General features: G+C 31.8%; 1 protein-coding gene across 1 annotated transcript; it reads right to left on the bottom strand.

Annotated features, from left to right (window-relative positions):
* Nucleotides 1-3990: 3990 nt before the first annotated feature.
* Nucleotides 3991-10134, bottom strand: LOC139526310 (uncharacterized). The gene is made up of 2 exons (XM_071321441.1): nt 10016-10134; nt 3991-5479 (listed from the first exon to the last, which is right to left on the bottom strand). Exon 2 carries the CDS (start codon nt 5458-5460, stop codon nt 3991-3993), a length of 1470 nt encoding a protein of 489 aa, XP_071177542.1. The 5' UTR covers nt 5461-5479; nt 10016-10134.
* Nucleotides 10135-22904: the final 12770 nt, after the last annotated feature.

Raw genomic sequence — 22904 nt, 5'->3', positions numbered from 1 at the left:
GAAAAACGAGAAAAAAGACGTCCGGATATGTTTCCGTCATTGGGCGAAATTTTAAGTCAGATTAGACTTCCGGTTTGCGTTTTTCTGTATACTTTGAACATACATTAATACTACGAATACAGTGTATTTTCTGTCTTATATCCGTCATTGGACGAAATTTAAGTCAGATTAGACCTCCGGTTTGCGTTTTTCTTTTTACTTTGAAACAAATACATATACTACGAATAAAGTGTATTTTCTGTCTGATATCATTTTCAAGTTTACTATCCACGGTACGGCAGTCACAGGGTTTATTTAATAGAGAGGGTCTGAATAATATATCAATGACCGCTGTGGATCAATTATTAAACTGAGAATTGACTGTAAAAAGAAAATACACTTTCGGGACGTCTGGAACGGGTGTTTTTAAGATCGAAATTTCAGGATTGACCATTTCGGGATCCGGGATTTCTTTTTTTCGAATTTCGGGATGTCGAGATATTTAATTTGTATAATAAATTCATAACCTCGGGATTTCATGTTTTCAAGCCCGGGATATTGGGACCAGGGCCCCTACGCAGTGGCGGATCCAGAAATTTTCATACGCAGGGGCCCGTTGACTGCCTAAAAGGAGCCCGCTCCGGTCATGCTTCAGTGATTCCCTATATAAGCAAACAATTATTTTCCAGAAAAGGGGGGGGGGGCGCCCCTCAATCCGCCTCTGCCCCGACCCCCCCTTTAATGAATGTTCATAGTATACAGATAAGCGCTAAAATTATTCATGTGTCATTAAAATTAATAGAGAACAAACAAAACAAAAGGATTTTTTTGTGGAAAAAGGAGGAGCCGGGCTAGAAAAACAATTATCCTGTCCCAAATTACCTATGACTTTTGATACCTTTTCTGAAATACTCAAGTCACTAAATGTTTTACATAAAAAAAGAAGATGTGGTATGAATGCCAATGAGACAGCTCTCCACAAGAGACCAAAATGACACCGAAATTAACATTTAAAGGTCACCTAACGGCCTTCAACAATAAGTAAAAGCCGATACTTCATAGTCTGATATAAAAGGCCCCGAAATGACAATTTAAAACAATTCAAATGAGAAAACTAACAGCCTTATTTGTGTACAAAAAATGAACGAAAAACAAATATCACTGAACCACTGAATTACAGGCTCCTGACTGCAATGTTCATAATACATGTGCACTAAATGTATGTTCATAATGAAATTAATAGAAAACAAAAAATGTGAATTTTGGAAATAAAGGAGGAGGGTTAAAAAAAACATTTTCCTGTCCCCAAGTACCTATGACTTTTGATACTTTTCCTGAAATTCTCAAGTTATTAAATCTTTTACAAAATTCTTCCTACAACACTTTACATCCTTTCAAATACGCTCTAAATGCCCGCGATTTCGCGGGTGTGTTCTAGTAACAATTGATACGAAAACAAAACAATTCAGTTTAAGTAATGCATAATATTAAGTAAAGGAAATAGTTTTAAGTTATACTAGGTTCTAAGCATCTATAAGCGCTTATACCTGACCAAAATACTTGACACAGATGTAGAAATATCGACATAACGGACTTACTCCGTTCGGAAGACAAGGCCTTGCTGCAGGTCAGATCGGAATAGAAACTCTACATTCTGGGTGATTGAATCGTTCAACACTCTATGTGCGTTAAGTAAGCCATACAATCATTCTTCAGTTTGTAAAAACAACTGACCTGTTTGCCAATTTGCAATGTAATTTTTACATATCATGCACGTCCCAAAACAATTTTCGGAATCGAATTAATAAACCGTTGATTGTGTTCTGAACCAGAATATGCATGAAATATTTGTAACCGTACGGTAGTATCAAACAAACCCGTTTGAATGGTTTTACACTAGTAATATTTTGGTGACCTTTATATATAGCTTGCTGATCGGGGTTGGCCAATACTTCGTGTTGGAGGCCGTACATTGACCTCTAACGGTTTACTTTTATTAATTGTGACATGGACGGAGAGGTGTCTTATTGGCACTCATAACTCATCTCCTTATATCTATAAACAAGAATATTTATTTTATAAATTTTCTGAGTATGTTCAGCATTTTTCTAAAGAACACATATCACACACAAAAAAGAATAAGATATAGTCAATACTGCAGCCTTAAGCCCTAATTCGTCTTAGTAATGACCGCTTCATATGTTCGTGATGTTCAATTAGAAAAATAAATAATCATTACGCATTACATAACTAAGTGGCAAGACCTTTGTATATTCGTTTTACACAGTGTACTATTTTAGTATATATCAAAAGACAAGTCCATGTTGACATGTGCAACAATGTTACCTACTCTGACATCGGGCTCGGACTTCTTTTAAACTGAGTTTTACTGTGCGTATTGGTGTGTGTTTTTTTTTATTCAACATTGGCTTTATGTATAGGGGGAGGGTTGACATCTCACAAAGATTGTTTCAAACCAGCCAGATGTCTGCGTTTGACCCAAATCAGGAGCATCTGGCCTTTGTTATTCTTGATAGTCTTGTATGTGTTTTACTTTTTGTCAATTTATATTTTTGGAGTTTAGTAACATGTAGTGTGACGTTCATTTTCACTGAACTAGTACACATATTTGTTAAGAGGTCGTCTGAAGACCGCCTGCAGGTGGGAGAATTTCTCTCTGTGTTGAAGACTCATCGGTGGCTGCTTCTGCTCTATAGTCGGATTGTTGTCTCTTTGAAACTTTCCCAATTTCCATTCTCAATTTTGCTAGACGCCATTTATATCTTGTAGAGAAGGTAATTTAAAAGGCACAATTGAAGTAATAAAACTACCAGTGATAAGCAAGTAAATTATTTATGTTCAATAAAAACTAAATATATAATACGTAAGCAGTAGATTGTTCGTGAATATAAATAAGACGGCTCCTTTTTGACCCATACTTCATGTGTATGTGTATGCTTTTTCACATAAAACCTGTAACACAATAGTTTTTCTTACACATACTCAACTATTCACAATTTTTCCTACATTAAATAGTTCGGTCAAGCAAACGTTCGGTCAGGCAACATTTAAAAAAAAACGACGATATTTGACAAAAAAGTGTCAAAATATAATAAAAGAGGATGTGGTATGATTTCCAATGAGACAATTCTCCTCGAGAGACCACATGACACAGAAATTCACATCTATGGGTCACCGCACAGCCTTCAAAAATGAGCCAAATCCCATACCGTATAGTCTGTCAACCAATGCCCTGAAATGGCAAATGTAAAATAATTTAAAAAAAAATATCACAGCCTAATTTATGTACAAAAATAAACGACAAAAAATTATGTTACGCATCATCAAACATCATATCACTGAATTATAGGCCTTCTGGAAAGCCAATATATAACTAAGCAAACATTGAATTTCAGGCTTCTGAAAATCCAATTTATAAACAAGCACTGTATTTTACCTAAATGTTTATTAGATAAAGACTTAGGACACGTATGCAGACATGGTCTCAAAAGAGATATTGTGGTATATCTCTTATGGACAGTCTCATTGGCAATCATACCACATTTTTTTTTATATGGACATAACAGTTCACCATTAAACTTAGTGGTAAATCATTACAACATTTTTCATATCATACTATGTATGGCAGTAACTTCTTCGTATTTATAAATTACACAATATCTGAAGTATAATATAAAACAATTTGTATACCCGAATCAATGAAAGTATGAAAATACGTTCGTGATTGTGTTTGGTTGTTGATTCATTTATTGTCTTTTAAATGACCAGTAGCAAATATGTCAATGATTTTAAACACAACGTAATTATAGAACAAATTAATATGTTTTATTTTTATTCAAATGACAACAATAACGCTTGGTTGTTAGAGTATTGAAACAAGTATTAACTAAACGATTTTCAATTTTATCCAATTCTTACAACACAACTTAAATATAATACGATAAAATTGTTTATTTAAATGTACACAATAACACTTGTCCATTAAGAGTATTACAAACAAGTAAACGATTTTCTACTTTGTCGTAACATGATTTGATTTGTAAAAGACCAAATGTTCTCTCCCTTCCTGTTGCAACAGTAAACTATGTCTTGCTTGTTGTCAGCATAGAAAAGTTTGTCCCCATTGGCAGAGAGAAAAACAACACTCTTCACATTCACAGGTACTGATAGTATACGTAAAAGATCGTCGGTCAAATCAACATCAAAAATAGCGCTTTCACCAACTGCGTACAGGTTCATGCCGTCACATGACAAACCGTAACAATTCTCACTAAATGTGATCTCTTTTTCAGGTTTTTGTGTAAGGAAATTGAAAATATTAACCACACTGCTTGTTCCATCGGAAAACGCCAGTCGTTCCTTGTCCACAATTGCCATATAGTTACACGAAAGTTTGTTCTCTACAGTCAAATATCTGACAAGTTTTCCGGCTGACGTGTATATGCCAAAATTGTTACCTTTACTCCATTTAAAATATAACTGTTTATTTGGCAAGATAACCGCGCTCCAAATTTTCATTTTCAATTTTATTTTGTCTATTGTTAATTTGGGGACCGAGGCAGCAACATGAGTCTGTACCTTCTGCACATTTGTTGATTGAAATGCTATACTCTTTGAATCATTTTGCACATGGCATAGCACTGTACCTCCCGTTAGAAAGGACTGGACTGGGGGAGTAAACTTGAGTTCCTTCAGAATAGATATTGGCTCTTCGGAAACAGATTTCACTTCTTTAGTATGCTCACTCAATTCTGTAGCAATTTTGCGGATGCTCAAAAATATTTGAGTATCTGATGCATAACCTTCGATACCAATCAGACTGTTTCTCAAACCTTTTATGCTTTGCAATTTATCCTTAAATTTTATTGTCCGACTGCCTATTTTGCTAGAAATATTGTTCTGTTGAACTTCAATAGTATTGATAAATTCTGTTTCAATGTCTTTTACTCTTTGAACAACTCTCTGAACAACTTCTGATGCCTCGTCTTTTAAATTTTTCCATACGTTTTGATTTGATATCCTTTCTTGTTCATGACTTTCAATCAAATCTTCAACGTTTTTAATCACGTCCTCGAGATCTTGAGTTATGGTCTCTTTTGCTACAGATGATTTCACCCCGTCTGCTGCTTCTGAAATTGGCAACCATCCATCACAATGAATATGGCTGGTCTGGATACATTTAATACAAACTATGTCGTCATGTAAAGGGCAAAAATATTCAGACGTTTTGTCATGCTTTTCGCATATTTGTGTTTCCGGTAAATCCAAAATAATTCCTTGCAGGGTATCCTTGTCTTCTATACCAATAACATTGTGATTTCGTAACACCTTCAAACTTTTATGTACACCAAAGCATGTCGAACACAAAGCCTCTGTACAATCTACACACCATTTTACTGCTGAATTTGTTTCATGTTTGTAGTCACATGGACCGCAATTTAACGCTCGTTCAGTGGCCATTTTGTCGTATTTGCAAAATCTGTAACAGAAATAAAACGCAGTTAAATCTATTAAGAAATCAGTTTTTCATGCTTTGATAGTAAACCATATTCAGTTTTATACATTTGAAGTATGCATGCTCACGTGACAGTGAATTTATCATGGTTGTGTATAGACAACGCCAGATGCTGATCTTAAAGATAGTCATATGAAACGAGTTACTGGTGAAAAATAATATTTATCTAATTCTTGAACCAATAGATATAGGAAGATGTGGTATGAGTGCCAATGTGACAACTCTCCATCCAAATGAAAATTTATATAAAAGTAAACCATTATAGGTAAATGTACGGCCTTCAACACGGAGCTTTGGCTCTCACCGAACAACAAGCCATAAAAGTCCCCAACATTACTATAGTGTAAAACCATTCAACTGGAGAACAACGGTCTTATCTATATAAAAAAAACGAGAAACGAGAAACACATATAAATTACATAAACAAACGACAACTACTGAACACCAGATTCCTGACTTAGGACAGGTGCAAACATTTGCAGCTGGATTAAACGTTTTAATGGTACCAAACCTTCTCCCTTTTTCTGAAACAATAGCATAACCCTTTTTCTGAAACAATAGCATAACATCACAACATAGAAAAACACGATAAAATATCAATTGGCAGGCTTAACTCAATCATAAAACGTAAATTAACACACTTTGAACAAATAAATTTGATCTGCGATATCTGAATGCAAATGCACAGTTAATAAGATATTAGGGACACACATTCAAGGCCAAAAAAGGTAAGAAACAAGTCCAAACAAAGCCATGGCAAGACACCACTGCGAAATATATAACCCTTCGAAAATAAATCACTTTTGAAAAAAAAAAACGGTTTTAATAATACAGGTAAATCTTGAACTTTATACAAATGTAGTATGAAAAAGTGAAAATTAGAAGATATTCCAAATATTTAAAGCTGGTATATAGACAAAAAAATCAGTAATAAAAAATCACGCACCAGAGACTAAAATCAACTAAAACACATCCCAGGGATTCAGTATTTTATTAAACGTCATGAACAGTCAGAGAAAATATGACTTGTGCAATGCCAAAAATAAATGTATTGACAGGTAGTAGGATATTACGAGCGACTTCTATAGAGATAAAAATTAACGTGTCTGTGTCTCTATACATCCCGCCTCAAAAGAAGATACAATTTAGTTATGTTTTAATTTGCCAATGACAAAATCGATAGTAGTGTCAGTGTAAACTATATTCAGAGATCTAATTACAATATTGGTACGATAACCCTTACTTATTAGTTTGTTTTACGGTTCGATGAGTTTACACGGATCACATAGTGATTTCCTCGCTTTAAGTACAATATTACCGTAAAATTAAGGATGAGAAATACCATTTTTAATAAGTTTTCTACAGGTACAGTCAAATTTACTAATCAAATCTTTGTATCTATGAAAGAATTTAGTAAAAGTTTTAAGTAATTCACGGTATCGAAATCCATGACACAATGATTTCCCAGTGATGTATTGATTACGTTCGTTAAAATCTATCACATCAGAACACACACGGGCAAATCGAACGAGTTGGGATATATATAAACACCGTATGATGGAGCCAAAGTCACATCGCCGTCTAAAAAAGGAAAATTAACAATAAGAAATAAAAAATCGTCTCTTTTGTCGTAAATTTTACAAATGTTTTAGTATGAAGTTTCTCGTTTGAAATTGAAATGTCTAAATCTAGAAAAGGACAACTGCTGCTGTTTATATTAGATTTAGTTAAAGTAAGTTCTTTTGGGTAAATTTCGGAAGTATATTTAGAGACTCTCAGACTGGATTATTCAACGAAATAATATCATCCAGATAACGGTCGGTATTTTTGAATGTATCAACCAAATATAACAATGATGGGTCTCTACTGAGTTTGGTCATAAACTGCAATTCATAGCAATATAGAAATAAATCTGCTATTAAAGGGGCACAGTTAGTGTCCATAGGAATACCTACTACCTGACGATACACTTTATCGCCGAAACGTACTTAAATGATTGATTGATTGTTGGTTGCTTAACTTCCAGTGGCAAATATTTCATGCATATTCAGGACGAGAACAAGTTCACAATAATCACAATAGGTAGGTTGATACAATAGAGGCCATCTGGGATGATGGTCGGGGACATTTGGACTGCCACTGGAAAATGAGGGTATATTGGATAGGGACAGAAATTTTGCCTTGCAACATGCCATCTACGGACCCCTCAAAGAGTTGTTGCAAGGGTTCTTAACGTGCAAAGAGCGTGGCACTCTCTTTACAAGAGGCATCGGATTTAACGTCCCCCTTTTGACCTGACGTGACTGCGAACTTGATACATCCCGCACAGCCAAACGGACGTCCGACTTCGGCAAGCGTTTTACTGCCGGTTGGGAGAAGACCAAGTGACCATATTTCTATTCCCCAGTCACCCTTGGGGTAGTACTTAAATGTTATCTAGCAGAAAAATGTGTAAAGCTTCAATCATATCCTCACATTTCCAGTAAGTGTATCTAGCATACTTTCCTTTTTCGTTACAGAAAAAGGCTTTAAACGAGTTACAGCAAAAAAATTACAATGATATTTTTCGAAAGACCATTTTATCAAATACAAAAACGTTTTCTTTATAAAAAAGATTGTGTGGAAGTGTAGTGTACAGAGTAGAAAAATCATAACTGTCAACAGAATTATAAGGACCATCAAAAGCATGTTATTATTTAAAACACTCCAAAAAAAATTAATACCATTATTTTCATAAGCTTTATTACAAAAGTTAATAACCAGTTCTTTAATAGTAGTAAGGGAGGTAGTTAGAAGCACTGACAGATTAGTAGTAGAACACTTACTCGAAGCGGAGATGAAACGGAATTTAAATGTTTGTTTGTGTAATGTCCGTAACCAATACATGGTAGGGACTTTCAAATGTTCGGAAGATGCTTTAAGCTGGGTAGTGGCAGTGGTATGCTTGTTAACGATATGACTCTCTGTGGTGCGCAATGACCTGAATGTAGAGGAATTGATAATTTCGTTTTGAAGAACTTCCGTGTAGTATATACGTCACACCACAAAAATGTGATGACAAAAGCCTGTAATAATACAGGTGTATTTATAAAACGGGCTAAAAAAAGAAATTTTATCACACTCCAGAAAATAGCATATAATTTACTTCTAGGTATCTGACCCAGTTTGCATAATACTTGATGTCTGTCATTATTCTTTATAACAGATCAGCAAGTGTATAATTTATACGATGTTTAATACGTTCGATTACGGTTTTTGCGTTTACCATGAGAGCTATTATTTCTAAGTCGTTTATCAACAATATTTATGACATCTATAGAAGTTTTAGATATGTTCCCTTGCCCTAATATTTTGTCATTTAGACCGAGAGGATAAGCTGTTTGAAGTCTTTTTTAACCAAAACAATTCGCGAACTTTGCCTGAATTTTCAAATTGCTTGTGCGATTCTCCTGGTTGTTTCTGAACGGTTTCGAAGGGTTGGAATTTTATATTTTTAAAAGATTATGATTATCATGATTATGCTTGTCTAAATGCTGATATACTAAACTTTTGAATTTTTTGGGTCTACGAAAGCGGTAGATATGTTCTTGATTTCTTCTGTAATACTCTCGTCCCGTCTGTCCCATATATTGAATACCACACTTAAGTTAGGTTGGGTTCAAGTTACCACATATATATTAGGTTTTGAGTTTTTCAGGTAATATCACAGGAAAAGGAGAGCGAAAATTGTTCTTATTAGAATATAAAAGTTGTCTTATAAATAGGAAAAAATCTATGCGAAAATTATTTTGGAGCAGGAATTCAGATGTTGAAAAATGTACACTGAATGTTGATAAAACAAAACAAAGATTTTCGTTACCGTGTCAGTTCAAAATCGATCATGCCCGCTTGGTTAGTACCTATATTCGTTGTATGATGATACACGGTATATAAACAAACTGAAATTCTTAGTTATCAAAAAGTTAAGTTTCAGACTGTGCTACAATAAAAAAAAAAAACGACCATTCAAGTATTCAATGTTAAACAGGGTTCACAATTGCTTTTTTCCTTAATTATTAAATATTAAATTATTATAGCAATTTGTGTCATTTAGGAAGCTTAATTTTTTTTCATTTTACCCGCGTGACACATTATGAGTACAAGCAAAAAAAAGTTTTAAAACAATCCAAAACGTCATATTTTTTGGAACTTATTGTTGCGATTGCCCTCCATATGACCGATTGTGATCTATGTATATTTTTAGAAAGACACAAAACAAGCACTTAAATATGACCCCTTGCAGCTACATACGTACGCTCATTTAGATACAGAATAACTGTATTATCAATAGCGTAATTTGTTCTGGCTAGCAAATTTTAAATTTAAAAGAAAGTAAAAAAAACCATTATAAAACGATCTAAAATCATTGTGCAGTATGTACTGCACATGTAGTCCCATGTACAGTACACATAACAACTGCCAGACTGGAAACAAAACAAAATATATTTGTCTTATACTCACCTAAAAGGTATATTGTTTAACTGATGTCCTTGATTAAGAGGTTACATATTTATGTCATGTCTGAAAATTATTAACTTTCACTAAACTGACCCGTTATGAAGATTATTGAATTAGTTTCGATTACGTCCCCTCAATATAAAAAATACTAAGGTACGCCAAAACTGACAATATGGCGAAAAGTGTTTTTCTAATATCGGCATTTTATTGTTTGCGTTATCATTTACTTATAGGATAAATTATTGGTAACATTGAACGAGATCTTATAGAATGCAATAAGACAAAAAACTATGTCATATATACGGAAAATTAAGTTTTATTTATGAATTAAATACCAAACTATTCTGTTTATGATATTCATAGTTTATCATGAAAAACATTATAAATGAAACACATTTAAAAAATTTAAAAGTAACTTATCTCAATATTTTACTTTTATGTAATATAAGTGTTGTTTATACAAACAAGACTATAATTAATATCTGGTGAAAGATACTGACATCATTGATACATTAAACATGATTGACCATCTGTTTTTAGTTTGAGAAAAAATTTCTATGGTATTTGACACTTTGAAGTTATGGAGTCTCACCAGGACAAACATTAATCTTTTCCTAATCAGTTACATGTCACAAACAATTACTCTTGGTGATGAAATGCTGATTATGATAACAGATCTTATAAAATTAATTGCACAGCAATCAGTATATCATTCTGAAGGGCATGTGAGGTTAGTCTCCTCCAACTGTATGATTTGATTTACCCAATCTGTGTGTGAAGCCATATGCATGGTCTTTGTATAATCACTTTCTAGGTTCAGAGCAGTCTGACTAGTTGATATAGTTTACAGTTCTATTATTCAATTTATTTTTATTTCATTTTTAACTACTGGATATAAACATTTCTTTTTTTTTTGGGGATTAACCTTAACATTGTCTCACTGTGGTTGCATTCACTGATCAACTATTACTGACTGACTTTTTTTATTTACTGCTTTGTACTAAAACTTCATTATTCACCTTTGGATCTTATTAACCCATACACAACTGGGTTTTCAATGTTTGCAAACTTGTGTAGTACCTGGTACATGAACACTATCATATCGAGATAATCTGAGTATGAGTGACCAATATAATTAATATTTGGTAATACTTGTAAAGTATTTAACTGTGTTAGACAGTAAATTATGAGACAGAGCAGGATTTATAGCAGATCCACTTACTACCAGGCTTGGGATCCGTATGCACATGTGAATCCTGACCATACAGAGAGATACTTTTAAAACATCTGTTCTAAGCAAGTATATTTGGACTGACTTTTATTTCTTATACCCAGATGTATTGTACTTCGAATTTTCTTTGAATTTTCTTAAATTCAGACTTACTGATCTAACTGGTTTATATGCACTTGCTATTTTACTAGCACATGGGCTATCCTCTGATGCAGACCTTGCACAACCCGGCTGCAGATGAGATGTCTATTCTCATCCTCTCTTTGGAAACCCCTCGCTCCACATTCCCAAACAGGCATATTGCCATACAGGCAGTTTTTCATCCTCATTCTTAAATGCAATACTAAATGCTTCTACTATGACGTTCAAAATCTATAATTAATAGATCTGGTGTAGTTTCTCATTTTAGAATTTTGACATTGAATATCCTTTTTACAGCATTCTCATTATTGAATACCGAAGATAATTATATAGCATTCTAATGTTTGAAAATTTTCTAGCATTCTCATAATTTGAACACTGATTATCATTTTTATAGCATTTTCATCATTGAGTATTATTTTATAGCATTCTCATAATTTGAACACTGATTATCATATTTATAGCATTTTCATCATTGAGTATTATTTTTATAGCATTCTCATAATTCGAATACTGATTATCATTTTTATATCATTTTCATCATTGAGTATTATTTTTATAGCATTCTCATAATTCGAATACTGATTATCACTTTTATAGAATTTTCATTATTGAGTATTAGTTTTATAGCATTCTCATAATTCGAATACTGATTATATCCTTTTTATAGATTTTTTTTAATAGTGAATATTATTTTTCTGATATTCTCATTATTGAATACTGAATATTATCTTCTGGCATTCTGGTCATTGGATACTGAATTTAATTTCTTATTATAGCATTCTCATGTTTGAACCAATTTGACTCATCTGTAAATTTATGTATTGGAGATATTATATTTCATAAAGATGTGACAGTTTTGAAACTAATACAGTCTAAAAACAGATCCCTCCAGGAAGGGTATAGATATTCAACTTCATAGAGTACAAAATCAAATGTGTCTTTATAAAATCTTAATAATTATAAAATTTTCAAATTAGAAAAAGTCTAATCCCTAATCTCCAATCTGATCCATTTTCATCTTACACAATTATAGCCTTAGAAAGAAATTATTTCTTTAATTGCATTAAACATGTACTTATGGGCTTCAACTCTGATCACAACAATGGTCATAGCTTACGCATTGGAACTGCCACAACTGCCGGTAAAGCAAATATTGAAGACCATTTTGGTCAAAGACTAGGACGCTGGTCCTCTGATAGTTACTGCAGTTACATAGCATTATGATGTTTTATCTATCAGTACAAAATGTATTTACATTATACTGTTAAAATGGTTTAATATGCAAACAGGTGTATTTTTTTGTATTTTTTTTTGTATTTTTTTTTCTCATGACTTTATTGAAGGTGAATAAGTCCACACTCCTAAATCCTTTGGGGCACTCAGCTGTTCCATCTGAGTTGTTTTACCTTGATGGAATTTTATCACTGGTCATTTCTAAAATTTCATTCATCCCCAAGCATTTCGGGGACAAATTTGATCTAAATTATTCCAGCGCCAGTTTGATAGACCCCTGCTACTCTACTAGCACATGGGCTATCCCTTGATGCAGACCTTGCACAATCCGGCTGCAGATGAGAGGTCTATTCTCATTCTCTCTGTGGAGACACTCCACTTCCTGGCTGGCACATTGTCGGGCAGGCAGGTTCTTCCTCACACTGAAGGTTGCAAGCTGACTTGCTCAGGCAGGAACTCAAAATTTTTATTTTGTATGCTGAGTGTTTCTCAAGGGCCAAAACTGTTTTGATTGTTTATAATAAAATTAGTATTCTAGCATATCTTCCCGCTTTAAGCCAATGTGACTTGCGAGGATTATGTTTTGGTTAACACACAGATATCCCTTATGTACATTTTGGTTTAATTGTGTTTTGAGCTGGTAATTGGTGTACAATGCTCAATATGTGGGTTGCTGTCTTGACTTTATTTGAGATTTGCTTTATCAGGAGAGTTTACTTGAACTAATTATTGAACTTCAGCATTTCTTATCAATACACACAGAAAATAATTTACCTAAATCACAGCTGTTAATACAGGTTGATGCATGTGATCGTTAACTTTTCTTTTCATCATTTGAAGGCTTACATTATAAAACGTTACTCTTTGAAATAGGTAGATGAATATAACTCAAAATATTTAGTACGCCTGCCATTGGTGACTTACATTGTTTTGTTTACTGACACTATACATTTATAAAGAAGTTTTTGCATACCACTGGACAACAACAAAATAATAAACAACCACCTTCTTAAACTACAGGAAATAGTTACATCTACTAGATTTCAGGAAAGATATCAGACTACCAGAAAATTACATATGAGACAATTATACAGACTGACTACATACAACAAGTTTGTATAAATAAATTGAAATACTGCATTTGCATTAAAATATATACTTTTAACTAATGTGATTTAACCTAATGTTAATTAATGCGTCACTTTGGGATCACTATTCTGTGCCGTTTGTGAGTCTTTAGTTATTATCGTAAGATTACGGATTTTCTTCATTTTTGATCCGCCTCCGACCGGAAATTCGTATAGGTGGTACGATAGTGTTTCCTGACCCATAGGGATAATGATAACTTTTTTAGAATTTTCACCACTGTCTAACACTGCCCAAAATTCAAAATACAGTTAACTGAAGTACTTTTATTATTATATTCAGAAATGAATTTGGATTTGTATCATGACCGTTTACATTTTTCTTGTTATCTTTAAAAACCTACGGTCACTAGTGCTTTTAGGTCTTTTATCATGCAGTGAATACAAAATTTAAAATAATTCTCAAAAATTCACTTTCACCTGTATGTGAAATTTTTTCATATTTTTCTACACCTGATTCATCCTTCTGTTTGGGAAAGTATGTTCAGGTGATATTGTATTTTTGTCCAATCACACTGTTAAGATACACTGACGTAAGTAGGATACACAAAAGAGAAACCGTAATTCAGGAAATGCAATTGCTACCGTGACACCTATAAATAAATATCTATGGCAGACGCCGAAAAGTTACAAAATAAATCTTTCATAACAATTTTGACAGGAATATGACGTGTTAATCCAATAAAGGGTTCAAACTTCAGTTGAAAACAATGTCAATCACCTTCAAATGAAGAAACTATTTTTTTTCTCGCGAAAACAAGGATCTTAGTAAACGAGCGCCAGACGAGAAATTTCTTAAACATGTTAAATTTCTCTACAAAGTCAATGGTTTCGACAAGTTTCTAAAAAGATAAACTCTGTATCTATGAATGTCTTACAAAATAAAAAAATGCATGCTGTTTCATCATCTTGTAGTTTGAAATATGAACATCGGAATGGACCAGATTTTTTTACGGAGGTTGAAAATTTTCAGAAATTCTTAAAAAACAAACAAATGTTAGGGTCGGCAAAAGTCTGCAAAAATAGTGTCGGTCGGCTAACCAGAAACACACATATATTTGTATTTGACCTTATTGCTTTGTTTACCTTTATTTGAATACGAATACATTATCGAACCAATTATCGGCCCACGAAGGGCATGTTAAATACAATGATTACGAAAACACATCAATAAAAAAATATCAATTATGATAATGCTTACGATAATATGGATATAACTATAGTAGTTGTGTTCTATTCGTTAAACATTTAGCCACAATGTTGCATATTTCTTAATGTTTACATGAACGATGTCAAATAGATCTGTTTTATATTTTTGCTGTATCTAACATAACTTGTCGTTCTTGTTCGAATGCTGTTTATATATTATTTAGTTTTATATCCTTATTTATTGCTGACAAACATGTTTATCTATTTGTTTTCCGAAATTTTCAATTTATTTCTTTTGTTTTTTAGCTATTTTTTTATTTTATTTTCTGTTGTTTTACTGTGATGGCGGCTGCTGGAGGTCTTTTCGGACAGGTAAAAAATCGCCTAGCAAATCAGTTTTTAAAGCAGGTGTATTTGAATAATACATGGTTCCATCTATACTTACAGCTACAATTTCATAGGTTGACAAATATACACACAGCTTCCTTTTCACGTTTCAAAAATAGAATTAATGAATATGAAAATATCATGATGAGCACGTAACAAAAAACAAGATCCAAAGTATTTTGTTATACAACTTCGTCCTTATTCACTTCTCATAATATTATTCCAATATAACTTATTTTATGCTTGAAATACACACCGTTAATTGCTATAATTGATAGATTAAGGTGGTACCCAACACCTTCACTAAAATTAATTTGGCTCGTTTAATTTTCATAAAATTTTGACAAATAATTTACTTTGACCCTTTGACAAAAATATAAACAATTTGAACCAACCGTTTTATCAGAAAAATTACACTGGTTATATATCAGTTTGACAAACACTAATTTTGAGCATTGAGTTGCTTAATGTTGCCTTTACAACACAATGTAATTAAAACGTTCAGCTGATTTTACAGAGTTATCTCCCTGTAGTATTAGGTACCACCTTAGGTAAAGATTAAGCCATTTAACAGGAATAACAAAAATAAATTACATATGGAAATGGTAAACTTTAACCTTAACTTATAAATAAAATGAGAAGTTATGGATGTTGGTATGAAATTGTGGCTGCAACCCCTCTTGTTTCAATCGCCGAATTCACGTCGAATTATTTTAGGTTCATGTGAACCCTTTTGAAAAAATGGCTGTGTTTTCACCTCAAAATTTACTCTGAGTACAGAAGGTGCCAAAAATAGACAAAGTTGGTAAAGAGGTTTGAGAACATTCCTACAGGTAATGAATGAAGTGAACTGTATATCATATGGACAAAAGAGGGACAATAGATAATTGAAAATTAAAAACAGTGTCACTGTGTGGACCATTTCAACTGAAAATCTTTTGCAAGGATGATAAAAAGATGCACAGCAAAATCAAGTTAAGTTTTTAGTTTTCTAGATTATTAATTGTATTTTAATTTTAGTAACCTAGAGCATACTATGCCTCAAAACTTTTCAAAATGCTCAGTTTGTCTGTACTAAGAGTAAATTTTGAAGCGAAAACGCGGTCGTTTTAGCCAAAGGGTTTGATTATTCAGTAATATTTTTTTATGTTAGAAGGTATGCAGCAAAGGAAAAGTGCCAACAGAACTATACAGACAACTTCTTATGTGCTAATCATTATACATGTAAAAGATTTATGAAAGGAAAAAGGGGTCATTGGGCATTCAAATGGATAAAACCAGAGAAGTCCGAAAATCTGACAAAAATCCCCAAACATGACAAGCGAACTTCCTTAAACACTGTGGGACACATTGATCCTTTTAACAGGTTTACGATTTGAGACCCAAATAATGCCAATGCTAAATATAAGGTAAAAGTCAGAGTCAGTCATTTCCCGCTGTTTTTTCAAATTCAAATATCGCAAAAAGTAGTTCTGAATCTGTATCTGTGTTGGTACGGCTAGAAACATTAATAGGCTTTTTTACACGTTAGAGAAGCGCGTCGTTGTTAAAGGCGGTGTTCCTATAGAACGGTCTTAAATGCCTCTACAGAATCAGAATGCACTAATTTATCTTGCAGGTGGTTCCTATTGATGATTGTTTCCACACAGAATGAATGTTTAATTGTGGCACTTTAAGTCATCTTGTGTTGTTTTTTATGTGCCGTTCAATTATATTATGTGTTTCACAATTCGATTTTTTTTTGCTTTGATTGTTCTTTTCGGTCTTGCTGGAGTGACAAAGTTGTCGACTGCCAAAGCTTGCACCAGATTCTCAACAACCTTGTATATCAGGATCAGACGGAGGCTGTGTCTTCTTTCCTCTTGCGTCTCAATTTCTAGCTGACGTCTTATGTTGGTTATGGATCCTGTTTCACGACTCCTGTAATTCCTTTTGATGAATTGTATGCCTCTGTTTTATATTCGTTCTAATTTGTTGATATCTCCTTTCGTATATGGGTTCCAGATGGTTGTGCCATATTCCATTGTTGATCTAACGAGGGATATGTATGCTGCTTTTCTACATAAACTTCTAGTACATTCCTTTAATTCCTCATAAGAAAGCACAAGGCGTTGTTGGCTTTCGTGGTAACCATTGTAATGTTGTTTTTCACTACAAATTTTATTTATTACCTTTTGTAGTTGTTACTTTATCATATGGTACAAAAATCATTCAAAACAATCAATTCGTGTTGGCCCCAGATAACATTTTAAATGTGTACATCATTGAAAAAGTTCCAAATTATCTCCCTTTGGTGGAAAAATGCCCTTTTTTGGCTTTAAAATTGAAATATCTTTTTTAACTCATCGGTGACATATATTTTTTAATATAATTTCCATATAAGCTGTACTTAAACTAAATTTATTTATTGTAAAATTTGAGCGATTTCTGTAATAAATTTCTTTTTTTATTTCGATATTACCTATATTTCTCCTATTTCTTCAACCACCTTTACAAAAATGTATGCTTCTTTCGAAGGCAGATTGTGAGCGCAAATGAACGGTGACCCCACTTTTTTATTTTAATTTTCTATTAACTATAAGATAAAGTTCATTTATAGAAAAATATAGAGAAATCCTTTATAAATGATTTAGACCCGCGAACCCCCTTAAGGGCATAGGATATATGTTTAATCCCATGATGAAATGTTGATGAAAATTTGCATTCAGGCTATTTTTGACCTAATTAAATCAAATATGTAATAAAAAAATATACCTTCGTGTGCTAGTTTTTCTGTAAAATGAGGTCGCAGTTTCAGATATTTGCTCACAATGCGGATTTGTTGACGTATATTTCCTTTCAACAGACATACATAACTTTTTGGTTTTAAATGATAAACACGAGGTATTTTTCGATAAAATATTTGTAATGTGTTTTCCATATAAGTATCCTGTAAATTTTTGCTGTTGTTGAAAAAACTCATATTAATCAAATGCTATTTAATTTAGAAAAGAACGTCATTTTTTGCTGTATTTTTATCACTTTTAAAACATTGCATTGTTGACTTATTCATGAAAATTGGTACAAATAATCTTCATACGCAATCAAACCGAATATCATTTTAAAAAGGGTTCACTAACTCGTTTCCAAGTTAAATCAGTTTGAATGATAAAAATCAGTCGAAAAATGCATCTTTTCCCGATACATTACAGTTTGACGTCGCGAAAATAACATTTTACGTTAGCAACGTCATTACCTCACCTATAACTGTATCGTATGTCCTTAACTGTACTCGACTTTGGTCTCCACCTTACTTAATAAGTCTATTTTAGTATAGTCTGAAATGGTCTTAACAAATGCTCGACCAGTCTGGACTCAGTCTCATATATATATAAAAAAGTCTCAATATATTTTTTGAATAACAATTGTCATAAGGTCACATACATGTTTATATATAGGAAAAAAATTCAAAATTTAATTTTTTTATGAAAAGTTTTATGCTCTTTAGCTTTAGAAATTAAAGTATCGTTGGTGCTGTGATCCAGCTATCATCTTTAGTTAGTCGGACATTTTTTTCCGTCTCATTTTTAATATTTTTTTCTTTTTCAAGCTGTACAACATTTATATAAAGACAAACATTATAAATTTGAATAAGTGATGTTAGCCAAAAAAAAATGTATAACTTGTGTTTAAAACAGGAAAAAAACGTAAGACTGAAAAAAATACAGACAACACAAGGACTGAAATGTGAGAGGTGTCATTATTTTCAATAATTACCAGTGTAATTTCTCCTTTTTGAAATCACCACTTTCTGCTCATTAAATTTTCAGAAAAAAACTTTTTCTAAGGTACTTCTGACAATCAAAGTAATCGAAATCAATGATGGAAATAATGGAAGAGTTGTGTGTATGACTGGAATCTTATTCTTAGGTGTCGTGGTGAACCAAAAAAAAGTGATTGAATTCAGAAAGATAATTCAGTATTTTTCAGTTGATACAACAATCTTGTTCTAATTTTACTTGTAAATGGTTGCTTTTGGGATATTGTCTATGTTTATTCATTGTCAATGATTTTTAAATGACATTGATATGTAGTTTTTGGATCACTTGTTGATTTTTGATAAAAACTGTATGACACTGAATATGAACAGTTTTATTTGATTTTCATGATACTACTAAAATAATTGTTTTTTCTCAAATTTTGGTACAAATTCTTTTGATATTTCAATTTTGAGAAGCTCTACTTATTTCTAATATCTTCTTTTTCCAAGTTAATAAACAATTATGACATGATTGGAAATAAACATTTTAAAGAACAAGGTGTAACATATTTTAAATGAAGTTCGACTTAATAATTTTCAAAAGGAGGCATTAAAAGTGCACTTTTTAAAAAAACTTTTTTTTATTCAAATTGGGGTTTCATTCTTCATTGAGAACAAAAACCAATCCTACATTCAAATACATGTACAAATCCCTTACACTGTTAAATAGTAATATAATGGTGAATAAATAAATAAATATGTATATTGTTTCCAGCAAATTAATTAATATGAGGCAGGCATTACCTGTGAAAGGGGACGAAGTCGGTATGAATTATTATTTTAAACTCAAACATGTGAAAAAAACAAATTGGAAAACCGTTACGTTTCCGATTTTGGTTCTGTTGTTGGGGATTTTAGTTGTGACGTTATTTAAGTTATGATGTCATATGCAATGTAAACAAAGAAAAGCTGTCTTCAGGTAACGTTTCTTTTCAAATCAAACAATTATTAAAAAAGAATTGGTATTGAGTACCTTCCTATAATCATTCATCTTACAGAATAATTTGATTTGGTGTAGATCAAAAGTATGTGCAGGTATATACTATTGAGGTCAAGTGTATTAATTAAGTTAGCTGTGTAATAAAGTGTGTATTTAATTCTGTAAAACAAAAGATATTAACTAAACTCAATTAAGATTGGCATTACAGTGGAGTTGATTCCAAATAAAAATCCAATCTTTAAGTGAAATTGTTTGTAAATAATTGTCTATCATATTATACTGTTTCATTACTCTTACTTAGGATAGAATTGAAATGAAAGCATTTAAAAAAAAGTGTGGGAAATCAACATTAATATCAATACACATCTTGTACCAAATTTTACTCAATAACTTATTATAACAAACACACATAAAAGAGAGACGAAAGATACCAAAGGGACAGTCAAATTCATAAATCTAAAACAAACTGACAATGCTATGGCTAAAAATAAAAAAGACAAACAGAAAAACAATAGTACACATAAGATATTGATAAAATACTTTCATAATTTTTATCAACCGATTAAATCTAATATATTACTATTTTCACATTAGTTCACAAATAGTAATTTATTACAAATTTTGATTTACAAATTAGCAATATGCTATAGTATATCTAAAATAGTAGCTGTTCTTTCAATATTTTCTTATATTAAGGGCAAATGACATGTCAAAAGTTGGCAGTTGATGATTTAGATCGTATATAAAGTTTCCACATAATTAGTTTCATGATATGTCTTCAACTTAGAATATTACACTTTATTTAAGAATTGAATGCTTCTTTTTGTAAATTTATTGGGTTGTAAAAGCGTTGACCGAAGTACATTTTGTATGAAGCGCGGAAGCGCTTCATTCTAAAAATGTACGCACGGTCAACGCTTTTACACCCCTATAAAGTTACAAAAAGAAGCATTCAATACTTATAATTACATTTTTTAGCTATGATTATGAAAACACGAATGTTATATATTTTTTTATTTAATTCACCTGTGCACTTTATTGTTGGAGCACGTGTTATCATGAATGAAAAGTTGTATTGAGCAATGCAACTGCTTACGGAATAACACGAGATGTGCAGTTAGCCAATCAGAATAAAATATTATAATAAAACATACATCTAATGTAATTATTCGTTAATATGATTTATTTATTTGTTTCTTCATTGATAAACAAATGAGGAGAAATATCAATTTTTACTTTAACCTTGGACTATTTGTTTTTTGTAATGTGTTTATTGGCAAAGAACTACATGTATATTAACAATAGTAAATAAGTTCATAGTACATCAGCAAAATCGAGACACGTAGATAAAGTTGTTATTTGAATCCTTCTATAAACATATAATATTCTTATAATAATTTGAAAAAAAATAGAAAATCTTAATCTGAGGTAGCATGGATTGGGTAGATATTTTTATTACGTGAAAGTTAACTTAAAAAATCATTCTATTAGTTGGAGCCAGGGGTTCCAGCAGGTGTACGCTCTTTGCAGTGGTTTATTTTTATAAAACATAATTTTTTCAATAAACAAATTTTCTTTAAAATAAATTTTTAAGGCTATACTATTTACTTGTTCACATTGCATTTTTGTTTTGTATCTATAGTATTTAGTTAATAGTATTATGAGATTTCTTATGTAGTTTTTTTTCTGTTTTTTCTAATATCCCAAATAACCTTGGACTATTATACTAACAATATAGTATGTCCAAGCTTTTACTCATGAATCAAATCATAAAATCTGTTAATTACTTTACTTTAATTCCAAAAAAAAATTTAATGACATTTGTTGATAAAATTAAGCTATAATATTACCTTTTCCTAAACACATTTAAAAATCTACCACATAGAATAAATGATCAGATACATGTGTATTATGACTTCAAAAACTCTATTTTAATTCTTTGATTATTTCATACATGTAAATAGTGACGTTTTCATATGCATTCCAATATACTTTTTATAAATAATTTTACTCAATCATATATTGTGCCTTTTTTTCTTGTGCCTTTTTTTCTTGTGGTGTATTTTCCTTTGACTTTTTTTCTATGAACTGTGACTTTTTTCCGTTTACCAAAAAATGATATGGTGAAACAAACACTTGTGTTTATTAATTCAAACAAAACTTTAATTACTAGTCAAGGTCGTTAAAAAACCATAAGATTCATTTAGAATTATTGTTTACATCCAACAAAAGGTACACAAACTTTTCTTTAGCTTACAGGATTTCTACATTTTAACCTAAATATCTTTCTAAAATAATTTTTCTGAAAATGTTGTTATTGCTTTTTAGACTTTTGTTTCATACACTAATGGGTATCTGTAATTTGTTAGATCACAATTTATTTTACTTTAACAATGTTGAAATATTGACACCACCCTTCTACCTAAGGGACTACATCAAAAGTCCAATATAGGACAAAAAACTTAATTCACATAGTTTTTTAATGACCCGTTTTCACATTGACCTAAACTCGGTACTGTGTTAGTGTAATTCACTCGTAAACTAAACACAATTATGCTCCTATTGATTAAACTCGTTGTTTAAATGTAGCTTAAATCATGTTTTGTCTATTTGCAGTTGGAATACGCACTTTTAAATGTATTTATAAATGTGTAAGGAACTCTAATACTGTCAAAAGAACGACGTATATACATGTAATCCAGTCGTATATACGGAACGCCAAAACTGTCTAATTATATTGCTTTTTTTTTTGTATTCTTTTTTTAATTACAAATCTTCAATTATATTCAAATAAGTTTTTCTACAATTAAAACAAAACCTTTCACTTACATCTATACCTTCATATCTGCCAGTTTCAATTTTAA

This window comes from Mytilus edulis, chromosome 6 (assembly GCF_963676685.1).
Source record: "Mytilus edulis chromosome 6, xbMytEdul2.2, whole genome shotgun sequence".
Classification (NCBI taxonomy): Eukaryota; Metazoa; Mollusca; class Bivalvia; order Mytilida; family Mytilidae; genus Mytilus; species Mytilus edulis.
Note: the sequence above shows the minus strand (reverse complement) of the source record. Positions and strands in the feature narration are given on the sequence as shown.

What these genes read in the sequence shown, in the direction of transcription:
- LOC139526310 (XM_071321441.1), bottom strand. Translation starts at nt 5,460, where the DNA reads ATGGCCACTGAACGAGCGTTAAATTGCGGTCCATGTGACTACAAACAT.